The following is a 14,993-nucleotide window of genomic DNA, read 5'->3' as shown; positions in this document are numbered from 1 at the left end:
TAGTGTTTCTCAACGGGGGAGCTACAAACCCCAAGGGTGCGTTGGGGAGCCCTAGGGGGGCGTTGAGAAGGATACAGCTGAGTGGGGGGGCGGGGCTCAATTCACATTGGGGGTCATTAGTCTATTTAATTTTTCAATACTATGGGGAGCGTTGGCAGGCTTATGATGAGGTCAAGGGGGCGTTACTTCAAAAAAGGTTGAGAACCACTACTCTACCTCATCTCGCTGCTGCTGTGGCTGCTGTTGTGGAGGCACCGCCTCCTCCTTGCCCCCCAGAGCGAATCCAAAGCTGCCGTTGGAGATGATTGACAGGCGGTGTTGCCGTGATGAGCGGCGTGCTGTGGAGGAGGAGCCAGAGTGTCGGCGGTAACTGTAGACCAGGACGTAGTCGACTTTGCGGCGGCCGTCGGAGAAGTACAGTCTCCGCCCCGCGTCATCGCCACCGCCATCTTGCTCCTCCTGAGACGGCTCTCCGTCACGCGACGCGTCCATGAAGTTATTCAGCACCTGACGGAGACAGAGAGGAGACAACATTCTTTGAGATAACAACAAAAATTCCAAGTGCTTTTGTTATTGTCATCTGGTGCATCGACGGGAGACGAGAAGCAATCGAGAAAAACTGTAATCGTTAACCCTATCCAGACCGGGCTTTTTTGGCATACCCTGGACCGGGGGGGGGCTTTTTTGACCCCCCCCTCATAACTTGGGAACCGAATGGAGTATGACCACCAAACTTGGAGGGGATGATCTTCAGCCAAAGATCTATGAATGACATGAGTTTGGTGTCATTATTGGATATTATGACGTCATTATGACATCATTTCCTGATTTTATTGCCCAAAATGTCACCGTAATGTATTTTCCATCTAACTTGGGTAATGCATATCAATTTTGGTTATTATGTGCATCAGACCACTTCAAATGTTCACAAGGGTGTCTGATGCTAATGAAAATGTAAAAAAAAATATGAAAAGTGATGATGATGAGACTTAGATCAGTGATTTTTGGGCAGGTGTACCCGTCAGAAAACCGTTGCCATGGCAACAATAAAAATGATAGACCTAATCTTTTGGTATCACATTGTAGCCAACTTCATTTTAGGAAAAGTCACAACGTTTCGTAGTCATAGCTTTAGTCATTCATGAGTTATACGACATCAAAGTTGGTGCGGGCACTTTTACCCCCCCCCCGGTCTGGATAGGGTTAAAATTCGCTCTGGTCGCTCTGATCACATGTCCTCCGTAGAGAAATAATGACTTCCGCCGTTCAGGTTGCGTAGTTGGCGCTTGGTGTACACGGGGCAAAATGGAGACAATTAAAAGACAGTAAACCTCACACTGCTCCAGGGACTGTAACCAGTATCCTGTACTTAAAATATCTGTAAGTTGCTTTGGATAAAAGTGTCAGCTAAATGTAATGTAATGCAATGCACAGGTATGTGAGAGGAGGGTGAGAAGAATGTGAAAAGTGAGAGGAGAGGAGAGGAGAGGAGAGGAGAGGAGAGGAGAGGAGAGTAGAGGAGAGGAGAGGAGAGGAGAGGAGAGGAGAGGAGAGGAGAGTAGAGTAGAGGAGAGGAGAGGAGAGGAGAGGAGAATAAACCAAAAGAGAGGAGAGGAGAAGAGAAGAGAGGAGAGGATAGGAGAGGAGAGGAGAAGAGAGGAGAAGACAGGAGAGGATAGGAGAGGAGAGGAGAAGAGAGGAGAGGAGATGAGAGGAGCAGAGAGGAGAGGAGATGAGAGGAGCAGAGAGGAAAGGAGAGGGCAGGGGAGGAGAGGAAAAGAAAGCAGAGGAGAGGAAAGGGGAGGAGAGGAGAGAAGTGATGAAACAAGAAGAAGGCAGGAGGAGGAGAGGAGAGGAGAGATGAGAGGGCATCACAGAGGTGAGGGCACACACACACACACGCGCACTGGCACAGTGAAGGACTGGCCAATTTCATGACTTTTCCATACAAGGGCTGTGTTCTGTACACAGTAAGTAAACACATTGCTACTGTTTTGGACAGATGCGAAGCACACTGGCAGAGGAGAGAGAGAAGAGTTGAACACACACTGGCAGAGGAGAGAGAGAAGAGTTGAACACACACTAGCAAAGGAGAGAGAGAAGAGTTGAACACACACTGGCGGAGGAGAGAGAGAAGAGTTGAACACACACTGGCGGAGGAGAGAGAGAAGAGTTGAACACACACTAGAAAAGGGACTAGGACACACAGACAGAGAAGTTGGACACACACTAGCCAAGCCTTGCACACACACACACACACACACACACACACACACACACACACACACACACACACACACACACACACACACACACACACACTCACACACACACACAGAGACACACACAGACACACACACACACACACACACACACACACACACACACACACACACACACACACACACACACACACACACACACACACACAAACACACATACACACACAAACACACACACACACACACAGTCTCTCTCTTTCCCTTTCCCTTTCTCTTTATCTCTCTCTCTCTCTGTCTCTCTCTCTCTCTCTCTCTCTCTCTCTCTCTCTCTCTCTCTCTCTCTCTCTCTCTCTCTCTCTCTCAAAGGGCTAGGTGGGAGGAGAGGAGATGGTTGGTAATATTGGGATGTGGGTCATATCATATCAGTCATCCCACTGCATCTCGATTTGGCTGCCCTCAATACATAACAGTCTCCAGCGCAATGCTCTCACTGGCAATATACTCGCACTCATACGTAGGCCCTACACTACTTCTATTGAGAAGAGAGAGCCATACTATTGTCAATACTCTACTGCTATTAAGAAGAGATGGTCCTATTGTCAATACTCTATCTATGGTCCTATTGTCAACACTCTAGAGATGGTCCTGTTGACAATACTCGACTACTATTGAGAAGAGAGAGCCATACTATTGTCAATACTCGACTACTATTGAGAAGAGAGAGCCATACTATTGTCAATACTCGACTACTATTGAGAAGAGAGAGCCATACTATTGTCAATACTCGACTACTATTGATAACAGATAGTCCTATTGTCAATACTCGACTACTATTGAGAACAGATAGTCCTATTGTCAATACTCTCCTGCTATTACAGTTTTTGCCTACTGCTTAAACACTATAGGCAGATGCTTAAACCAAAGTAGCATATCGTTAAGTTGTTGGTGCATAACTTAAACACTTATTGCTTGACATTAAACAAAAGTAAGCATTACACTTTCATACCAGTTTAGCAAGGCACGTTTACTCCTTTACGCAACACACAGACTCCATCTGTCTACACACAATTTCATACACAAGACACTTTGTTCAAAACTAAAATCTCAGAGTGTCATTGTGAAAACACATCTGTTAAAAAAACAAAACACACTGATGTATGACAAGATTTAGACACATACAATAAAACACATGCTTTCAAAATTGAACACTATTCTGCCATGTTACAAAGTTGCATGCTTTATATTACATTGCATTTGTTTTATTTTGCATTTATTTGTTTTACTTTGATTGTTTGTATGCTAAACAAGGCGAATAGCACAATGGTACTAAAGTGTAGAATATGGAGTATGGCATTGACTGACTCACGTACTGTAAAACCTAGCCTGATACATGCCGCCAAGAGTAGCCTTTTGTCTTCATCATCACATGTTAGGTAATGTGAACATGATAGTTTGTAGAAATAGTGTCATTTTCAGAACACAACCAAGCAAGACCACTTGAGCAAACTGACTGAACATGATATAATTTTGATGATGTCATGTAGATGTCAGCTGCATAGTGTGTCTGTGAAAATGTATTGTATTTCGTGAATACCTCATACCTCATAACCAAACAAAGTAGCCTATATTGACTTGATTGTCATTGATGATTGTCATTACAGCATGTTGACGTAACCCCATATTTACAGTTTTTCTCGATTGCCTCCACACAAGTTCTGGTACTTCACACACAATTCTCGGAACATCTCACCCATTTCCCAACTCCCCTAACCAATGTCACTGAACACTAAACACAATTCCTACTTAACACTCAAATTCCAGTTTTAAAACACACTCTTTTCACACCATTACACACAATTCTCTGGATTAGACACAATTGTCATGAAGAAAATCCCTGGGTTTGGCATAGAACACACAGTCATTCAAAGTACTATTCAACTGCCATATTATGTTCACTTCCTCATCACATGGACAAACTCTCTTCATACCGGTTTACAATCTGAAATCATCACCCCATAAGGACACACATTGCATGTCATATTGATGAAAAATGAGTGGATGCAAGGAGAAACCCCATTTGTTTAGTTTTTGAACTCAAAAATATGTTATACAAGACATAACTTTCATGTGGTTACCCAATATTTTACAATACATTAGTGCAAGATTTAAATATTTTTAAAAATATGTAAAATATATACACGTCTGTGTACTCCGAGTCTAAAAACAATCTTTCAGTATTTTACTACAGAAAAATACCCTCTTTAGTAAGTAGAACACTGAAGAAAATAAGTTTCTACTGTGTTTCAAGTTGAGTATAGAGGGGGTTTTTTTCATAGCAATAGGCTATACAGTAATGTAATGGGTTTTTTGTACTGCCAAATAGGCAGAGGGGTTTATCTTTGTGTTGTTTTTGTGAAAAAGACATAAAAATCTTTCTGTTTCTGTTTGTGTGTTGTGGGAATGAAGTTTTTCCAACTTATGTCACAGTATCCATGCAATCCAGAACAAAAAAGCCCAAGTTACTGGGAGAAATTAGTTTTACCCTGTGCCCAACAGTGTTTTAATGGGTCTGCAAATGTGTATTGTAGTGACTGTCTGTGTGTGTCATTTGACGACAAAATGAGGTTTTTAGAAGTGAGTACATTGTTTTGAGACAAGACGTGCATTTTTCAGAGGTAGTGAAGAGTTTGGCCCGTTGTGCGTGAGGTTTGGGGATTTGTGTGTAGAGTTTTGAGAATTCGAAGACCGATTCCGAAAATTGTGTGCAAGCAGTCGGCAAAAACTGTATATCATATTTAGATGTTTGAAAATTTGTGAATATAACCAATACACAAAAAGGTACATAAGCTCACCTACACACTGTTGTATTTAGAGTGATGTACTGTTTGAGATATATTTTGCTTCGGTTTAATGTCCTGTACTGTAAGGTGCAGCTTTGTAATGTACAGTATTGAATTTTGGGGTCTTGTGAAAATGTACATTCTGTGAGACTGAATAGACTGCTCCAAAAAGAAAGACGTCTGTGTTTTGTATAAAGCAGACAACTGTTTTAAAGTTGATCTAATTTGTTTTCTCATTTGGTGCTTTTGTGTGTCTTTTGACATGAAAGTGAGGTTTTGACAAAAGATTGTAAGGTTTTTATGGCAATGTTTATGCTTTTATAGCAGAGCTTCATGTTGCCATATATGTGAAGGGTTTATCTCCAAGTGTTGAGAGTAATTGGCTTGTGTGTAGAGTTTTGACTCTATGAGCCAAATTTTGCAAATTGTGTGCAAGGAGTCGGCAAAAACTGTAAGATGTTTGAAAATATGTGAATATAACCAATACAGGCACGTGCACAGCATAGTTGCCCAAGGTGCCCGGGCAACTGCCCTTTTGCCCACCTTGGCTGATATTGCCCTTCCAAGGGAGGGGGAAAATAATATGGCAATTATCATTTCATATTTCATTTGTTTTCGGTATAATTCATAATTTTGATTAAAGTTTTCTACAACAAAGTCTTCAGAGTCAGTCATACAAATTCACCAGGCCTGTCGAGAATGGGCACGAGCGCGGGTACGCAACAACTCCGCCGGGGGGAGGGAGAAGCTCTGCATGTGACAGTCGCTTGAGCACCTATGAGAGACACAAAAGATGTTGAAGATGTCTGGGAGTAGAGCCTGAAAGGTGAGCTTGAAATGTAGCCTGAACACAGTAGGTCTACATATTAGGGTACAAAATACGCTCACAATCAACCTCTCTAAAACATATTGAGGACAGTTCGTGATCATAAATCTGCCAGCCAGCCAGCTGTAGGCTACGTTTAGGTTGCAAAAAACCCGACAGTCAGCTATGCCTCGGAAAAATAGGCTATGATTCCATGTTTCAACTGATTTGCTTTGTAATTCGTATTTTTGATTGAAGCTTCTGAACTAAGTTTTCAGAATGCATGTGCAAGAATGCATGCGACCGGGCAGAGACAAAAAATATTTAGAAGATGCCGTGGGAGTGTAGCCTAGAGCGACTGCCCTGACGGCCTGAGGTGATCATAGCAGCCTACACAGTATTAAAATATAGGCTACATGATCACAATTAACGTTTCTTAAATCGATGTTGAGTTTACGTTTAGTGATCCTAAATAATCTGACACCTGGATGTACCACGTTCAGATAGGCTAGGGTTGGGGGAAAAAACCTGACAGCCAGCTAGCTTGCAGTCAACGTTTTACATGGCTCAGGTTTTGTGGAAGGCTAACCTACCTAACTAAGTTACATGCAGATGATGACATGACGTTTTATCAAGCAAGATGAATGATGGACAGGGGCGGATTAAGAAATTAAGAGCCCCTGGGCCAGACATTGTCTTGCCCCACCCCCCACCCCCGCTGATTGGACATGCTCTACAATAGCCTATGTTCCAAATTATTATGCAAATGACATTTTCACTGATTTCCCTAAAAAAAAATCAAGATCCTGTATTTGTAAGTTTTTAAATTAACCTTCCAATGATAGCAGTATTTAGGTAAAATAAATAAATAAAATAAATAGATCAAAATATATGTACTCGCACAGTTCAAGTTACCTTACTAGCAGATTCAGAGCACACACAGGTTTGTGCAGATGAAGGCACAGATTCTGGTGACAGCTAATTTATAATGCCATGTCTTAAGGAGTTAAGAAAAGTTTCTGTCAGATCAGAATAAGAGAAAATGCTAGAATACCATTACGAAGCAGAAAACAGGTGAAAAAGGTAAAATTTGAAACTGCTATTTGAGTCCCACAAACATGTAGGCCTAGCTACGCAGCTACAGTATGCATAAAGCCTCTATTCAGCCATCTTTAACCAATGCTCACAAGCAGAAACGACTCCAGTGGGCCTAGAAATACATGTACATCCAGACCACTTTTCAGACAGTCTTGTTAACTATGGCCTTGCAGCCTTGAATGCTGGACGATCTGTAGGCTATGACAATATATATTTTTGTCATGATAGAAAAGTGTCCATCGTGTCCTTCCTCCTCTATCGAATCTATCATGGTAAATTAATTTTATCCATTATCACAGCTAATACACAATTTAATATCATTTATAGGGCTGTCAAACAATGCTTTTTAAAATCCTGATTAATCTCAGAAATTACATAGTTGTTTATGATGAACCATTACTTTTATTCCATGTTTAATTTTTGTATTATATTGCATTTGAAGAAAGTTTAACCCATATGCTGGATGCTACATAGCGCAATGAACAAGGTTTAAGGTTTAAGCATCTTAGTTATTAAATGCAATTTACTTCACATTTTTATGTGCTTCACTTTAGCGTAGGCCTAGCATAAGTGTAAATGGGACATGTGCTTGCCCTAGTTTAGGTGTAAATGGGCTAGGGCTAGCGTGTAAATGGGACATACACTAGGCCTAGCGTAGGTGTAAATGGGACATACGGTACGCTACGCCCAGCGTAGGTGTAAATGGAGCATACGCCCTTTTGGCTCAAACAGTGATGCCATCTGAGTTAGGTCTTTGTTGTTATATTGTTTTATTCAATATAGGTTGATTTCTGATATGTATTTTTAGGTACAGTTAGATAGAGCTCATGAAGACTTATTCTTATTTGCAAAGATATTTTTGAAGGGCAGTTTGGGTGGCTGCCATGGGGCCAGGTCGCCCTGGCCCCTTGGGACCTCTGGCCCCTGGGCCTGGGCCCAGCAGGCCCGGTCATTAATTCACCCCTGATGATGGACATAAAGCACAATTGTAGAGGTCTGATCTTCAGACCGCTAGGAAAGAGCTTTTTCTGATATTCTCTGACCCAACTGTTTCCACTGTCAATGTCCACAAAACCTCTGCACATCAGGAGGAGACATGTACATGCTGATCATCCCTGACTGATACAGGTTTAAAAAATAGCAAGGCATTTTCTTATCATTTAATTTCATTTTAGATGAGGAGCAGCCACAAACCACACTTGAGGAAAATGTGGATCAGGACAGGAGACATTTAGGGCAGGTAGGCACAAGGCTGATCATCTCTGATGTATGATTAATAGGTAGGCCTATGTGTTTAAAAACTAGCACACTATATCATACTGTACACATAGTCAAGATACTATAATTAAATAAAATATTATTTATATTTCATATAAAATATAATTCTATGCAAAATATTAATAATAGGCCCAATTATGACAATAATAAGTCTACTACTACTACTAGGCCTACTAAAAATAATACCATAATAATAATAATAATAATAATAATAATAATAATAATAATAATAATAATAATAATAATAATGATTTGTACTGGTAATTATGTAATTACACAGATGACGAGTTTAGGGCATCAGCTCTGTTCAGAGAGCCAGAGCAAAAGTCAGATGATGTCAGGGAAGACTGAGAAAGCACAGAAAGGAGAGATGAGCATGAGTATGAGGATGAGAGGAAAAAGAGGCCCTCAGATGTTGAGATGGAGGGTTTGGCAGAATCAACAGATTTACATTTTTTTAACTGAGGTTGGCTAATCCCACAGCTTCAGCTTGTGTGCAGAGCAACAATCTTAAAGGGACACTGTGTGAGATTTTTAGTTGTTTATTTCCAGAATTCATGCTGCCCATTCACTAATGTTACCTTTTTCATGAATACTTACACTACAGTATACAATATAATACTAATAATATATAATACTAATACAAATTCTAAATATTCACTATGACTGGAAAAATGGCACTTTTCATACATGAAAAGGGGGATCTTCTCCATGGTCCGCCATTTGGAATTTCCAAAAATAGCCATTTTTATCTGCAAAAATGACTGTACTTTGGCCACACTAGAAAACATTTGTTTATTACTTAGAAAACTTTCATGTAAAGATCAAATTTGGCAATAGGCAGCCCAGTTTCAATGAGCAGCATAGTTGCAGTACCTTTTTTGACCATTTCCTGCACAGTGTCCCTTTAAATAGCCTATGACTACTACTTACAGTAATCAGATTCTGCATCTCAGTTGGACCTTGGTGAAGTTTCCTAAAAATTCTGAAGGCAGCTCATTGTTGATGCTTTTTTTTTTTTTTTCGGGGGGAGGTAACTGCCCTTCTAGACTCCTGTGTACGTCCCTGAACCAATACACAAAAAAGGTACATACCGTAAGCTCACCTACAAACTGTTGTATTTAGAGTGATGTACTGTTTGAGATATATTTTGCTTCGGTTTAATGTCCTGTACTGTAAGGTGCAGTTTTGTAATGTACAGTATTGAATTTTGGGGTCTTGTGAAAATGTACATTCTGTGAGACTGAATAGACTGCTCCAAAAAGAAAGACTGCTGTGTTTTGTATAAAGCAGACAACTGTTTTAAAGTTGATCTAATTTGTTTTCTCATTTGGTGCTTTTGTGTGTCTTTTGACATGAAAGTGAGGTTTTGACAAAAGATTGTAAGGTTTTTATGGCAATGTTTATGCTTTTATAGCAGAGCTTCATGTTGCCATATATGTTATGGGTTTATCTCCAAGTGTTGAGAGTAATTGGCTTGTGTGTAGAGTTTTGACTCTATGAGCCAAATTTTGCAAATTGTGTGCAAGCAGTCGGCAAAAACTGTAAAAAGAGATAGTCCTGTTGCCAATACTCTAGAGATAGTCCTATTGTCAATACTCGACTACTATTGAGAAGAGATAGTCCAAATGAAGAGTTCAGATGCAAAACCCCCTAACTCCATTTCTCAAGACCTGCACTTCTATATTTTTAGAGAACCCTGTTGTTGGTTTGGTTTACATTTATGTACTTGAAAATACATATAAATAGTTATATTGCATAAATAAAATAAAAAATATGCAAATTTGATAGCTTTGTATTAAATAAAAATGAATTAAGATTAGTTTCTGAAAAGGCACTTAGGGGGTTTTGCATCTGAACTCTTCAAATGTCAACACATACTCACACTCTATTCTAGTCCAAATGAAAGTGAAATCCCAGCACTCCACAATCCACAAGTGCACACTGCACATTACAAAATTGCATTGATGCCTCACTCGTGAAAGGGGGCGGCCCCAATGGCTTACTGCTTACTACTTAGTGCGACGGGACGGTACCATGCTCAGGGTACCTCAGTCATGGAGGAGGATGGGGGATGGGGAGAGTACCATGGAGGATGCGGGACGGTACCATGCTCAGGGTACCTCAGTCATGGAGGAGGAGGATGGGGGATGGTACCATGGAGGATGCGGGACGGTACCATGCTCAGGGTACCTCAGTCATGGAGGAGGAGGATGGGGGAGAGCACCATGGAGGATGCGGGACGGTACCATGCTCAGGGTACCTCAGTCATGGAGGAGGATGGGGATGCGGGAGAGTACCATGGAGGATGCGGGACGGCACCATTCTCAGGGTACCACAGTCATGGAGGAGGATGGGGGAGAGCACCATGGAGGATGCGGGACGGTACCATGCTCAGGGTACCTCAGTCATGGAGGAGGATGGGGAGAGTATCATGGAGGATGCGGGACGGTACCATGCTCAGGGGTACCTCAGCCATGGAGGAGGATGGGGAGAGTACCATGGAGGATGCGGGACGGTGCCATGCTCAGGGGTACCTCAGCCATGGAGGAGGATGGGGGAGAGCACCATGGAGGATGCGGGACGGTGCCATGCTCAGGGGTACCTCAGCCATGGAGGAGGAGGATGGGGGATGGGGAGAGTACCATGGAGGATGCGGGACGGTACCATGCTCAGGGTACCTCAGTCATGGAGGAGGATGCGGGACGGTACCATGCTCAGGGTACCTCAGTCATGGAGGAGGGGGATGGGGAGAGTATCATGCTCAGGGTACCTCAGTAATGGAGGAGGATGGGGGATGGTACCATGCTCAGGGTACCTCAGTCATGGAGGAGGATGCGGGACGGTACCATGCTCAGGGTACCTCAGTCATGGAGGAGGATGGGGGACGGTACCATGCTCAGGGTACCTCAGTCATGGAGGAGGATGGGGGAGAGCACCATGGAGGATGCGGGACGGTACCATGCTCAGGGTACCTCAGTCATGGAGGAGGATGGGGGAGAGTATCATGCTCAGGGTACCTCAGTCATGGAGGAGGGGGATGGGGAGAGTACCATGGAGGATGCGGGACGGTACCATGCTCAGGGTACCTCAGTCATGGAGGAGGATGCGGGACGGTACCATGGAGGATGCGGGACGGCACCATGCTCAGGGTACCTCAGTCATGAAGGAGGATGATGATGGGGGAGAGCACCATGGAGGATGCGGGACGGTACCATGCTCAGGGTACCTCAGTCATGGAGGAGGATGGGGGATGGGGAGAGTACCATGGAGGATGCGGGACGGTACCATGCTCAGGGTACCTCAGTCATGGAGGAGGATGATGATGGGGGAGAGCACCATGGAGGATGCGGGACGGCACCATGCTCAGGGTACCTCAGCCATGGAGGAGAATGGGGGAGAGCAGTGCGGGACGGCACCATGCTCAGGGTACCTCAGCCATGGAGGAGGAGGAGGATGGGGGAGAGTATCATGGAGGATGCGGGACGGTACCATGCTCAGGGTACCTCAGTCATGGAGGAGGAGGATGGGGGAGAGTTAACCAGGGGGGCCATGCTCAGGGTACCTCAGTCATGGAGGAGGAGGATGGGGGAGAGTATCATGGAGGATGCGGGACGGTACCATGCTCAGGGTACCTCAGTCATGGAGGAGGATGGGGGACGGTACCATGCTCAGGGTACCTCAGTCATGGAGGAGGATGGGGGATAGTATCATGCTCAGGGTACCTCAGTCATGGAGGAGGATGGGGGATAGTATCATGCTCAGGGTACCTCAGTCATGGAGGAGGATGCGGGACGGTACCATGCTCAGGGTACCTCAGTCATGGAGGAGGATGGGGGACGGTACCATGCTCAGGGTACCTCAGTCATGGAGGAGGATGGGGGAGAGCACCATGGAGGATGCGGGACGGTACCATGCTCAGGGTACCTCAGTCATGGAGGAGGAGGATGGGGGATGGTACCATGGAGGATGCGGGACGGTACCATGCTCAGGGTACCTCAGTCATGGAGGAGGATGGGGGAGAGTATCATGGAGGATGCGGGACGGCACCATGCTCAGGGTACCTCAGTCATGAAGGAGGATGGGGGAGAGTACTGGTTAATTACTCCCCCCAGCATCCTGACCAGTGGTGTAGTCTACATAGAACGCGGGTATACGGAGTATACCCACTTCTAAATTTCAGGGATTTCAGTATACACTTTAAATTGATTGATCTACTGTTTTGAATAGCACAAATATATACAGTATACCCACTTCAAAAAAATCTCAAATATACAGTATACCCACCATAAAAAAGTAGACTACACCACTGATCCTGACGGGTTGGGAGTCGAACTGGCAACCTTTGGGCTACAAGTCTGACGTCCTAACCGCTTACCCATGACTGCCCTAGAGGTAGAGGTAATCCTATTCTCAACACTCACACTCATACTCTACTCCTATATTGAGAAGAAGAGACATGCTGTGTCTCAAATGCAGCACTTGTGGACTTCAGGCACTATGTTTCAGTGTGAAATGAATACGCCATATGTAACGGAGGCTAACTAGCACAGAGTTGGCGTGGAACGTTGGTAAACCTCCCTCCGATAGCCTCATACAGTCTCGTGCCGTTGGGCCGAGAGACTAGTCTCTTGGCCCAGCGGTATCGTACTGTGTCTCCCATTGCCGGACCGTTGTAGTTGACGAGGTTGCACGTTCGATCCCCGAGGGGGGTGAACAGGTGCAAGATGACCTCCGTCACACATATAATACTCACTGAAACATGAACACTGATGTGCACAAGTCAAGTGCACCATCTGAGATCCAGCAACAGTCCCATTTCCAACAACACGCACACCTCCAATACTCACACACGTATAATACGCTAATTTTGAATGTGTTCGTGATCAATAATCACATATTTAGCTGCCTCCAATTCTCACACACGTGAGTAACTTGCAACTTGCAGGCACACAACGAGACGTGCCTGTGCACAAAAATGAAGAAAACAGTTTGATGCAAGGTGCTCCCCTTTCTCTTTGATTCTAAGTGTTTTATTTGGGCCAGCGCCCTCAAAATTAATCAAGAAACCCATGTGAAGCTTGCTACCTGCCACACTTGCCTCCAACACTCACATACACATCATACTCCAATTCTGAATGTGTACATGATCAATAATCTCATGTTTGGCTGCCCTCAATTCTCATAAGAGCTATATGAGTCATATCCATAATAGTGTCAGGCTCCATACTCTCACAAGCTGTTCACTCGTATGTGGATGTATTTGAAAACACATTGGTTTGGGTCTCTCGTTTACATGGAAACAGAGTTTTAGAATGCTCATTTGATCCCATTTAGGGGCAAAATGATCCCGTTTAGGGAGCTAAAATGCAACTCTCTGGCGCAATAGAGTTTTTCTTTTTCATCCACATGTTGTGCTAACACATAACAGATTAAAAAATATCCACATTTAAAAACTATCAATATGTGTAATCAACACTTCAGTGTCAATACTCGCACAACTCCTACTCCTTAGTCACATTCTCAACATGCACATTTCCAATAGTCATACACTCACAATACTCAAATTCTGAATATGCACATGATCATCAATACTCACATGTTCATAATACTCATTACTCACACTCACATTAATCAAAATTCTCAATTCAAAAGCACTCCCATGATCAATGCTCACAATCACACAACACTCACATGAGTGAGTAACCACATTGGAAGAAGACAGAACGAAAGAGTTCTGTTCTGTTTATGTAAGTTCAAGACGGACAGTACTTAAGTCACCCACTACATCCAAAACTGTAAAAGTGAAAAGATAGGCTATTGATATGGAGCAGAATAAGGGAAAAACAACAAATTATACGGATGTAGAGGAATGGAAAGGCACAGGAACGGAGCTCTCCATCTACTGATAGCGTAATTAAGACGGACCCCAGTGGGACACACGAATGGAAAGGCAAATGAATGAAGCGTAGTTAAGTTAAGATCAACGATGGGCAGTTTAGTTTCTCTATCTACTGATTGCGTAGTGAAGTTCATCTTCACGACAGACACTGTGGGGCACATGAGAAATATGAATCCGTTCATCGACAACAGGCAGCAATGCTTTGCTGACATATGAAACGGTTTAGGCTACTCACCGGGAGCTTGGTATCACCTGCCGACCGCTCCATCCCTCTCTTCACGGACGGAGTTAGTCACAGAGAGAGAGAGAGAGAGAGAGAGAGAGAGAGAGAGAGAGAGAGAGAGAGAGAGAGAGAGAGAGAGAGATCCACAGAGGCGAACGAACGGTGGACGCAGTGTAAGTGAATGAACAAAATCTAGCGCCTAAATTGTCCTGAGCACTTCCGAAAGATGTGCACCTTGTTCCGCGGTCACCTCAAAGCGGAGACACTCGCCATCATCATCATCTTCATCTACATCACATAGTCTTTATCTGGCGCTCAATACGCCAGATCCATCTGCCTGACTGCCCGATTTTGTTTTGGCACCGCGAGGCAGCGAACAGCTGAAGGCAACGCGAGGTTCTCTGGCACGAGCGCAACTAGAACTACGGATCGCCATAGAAACTTGTGAGAGCCGTTACTGCGCGCGGCGGGAGGAATGCAGCCAGGCAGGCGGGAGAGGAGAGAGAGAGGGAGAGGGAGAGAGAGAGAGAGAGAGAGAGAGAGAGAGAGAGGGAGAGAGAGAGAGAGAGAGAGAGAGAGAGAGAGAACTGAACAGTGAAAGTGATTACTGCGAGCTGCACTCGCA

At 43.8% G+C, this 14,993-nt stretch overlaps 1 protein-coding gene across 1 annotated transcript in view; it reads right to left on the bottom strand.

The window, feature by feature from the left end:
• The window catches only part of ano2b (anoctamin 2b), a 226,503-nt gene that overhangs the window by 208,311 nt on the left and 3,199 nt on the right, over positions 1-14,993 (bottom strand). The window contains exon 4 of the mRNA XM_063217802.1: positions 259-507. Within this exon, the coding sequence (XP_063073872.1) occupies positions 259-507 (249 nt within the window). The remainder of the gene's footprint in view (positions 1-258; positions 508-14,993) is intronic.

This window comes from Engraulis encrasicolus, chromosome 15, assembly GCF_034702125.1.
Source record: "Engraulis encrasicolus isolate BLACKSEA-1 chromosome 15, IST_EnEncr_1.0, whole genome shotgun sequence".
Taxonomy (NCBI): domain Eukaryota; kingdom Metazoa; phylum Chordata; class Actinopteri; order Clupeiformes; family Engraulidae; genus Engraulis; species Engraulis encrasicolus.
Note: the sequence above shows the minus strand (reverse complement) of the source record. Positions and strands in the feature narration are given on the sequence as shown.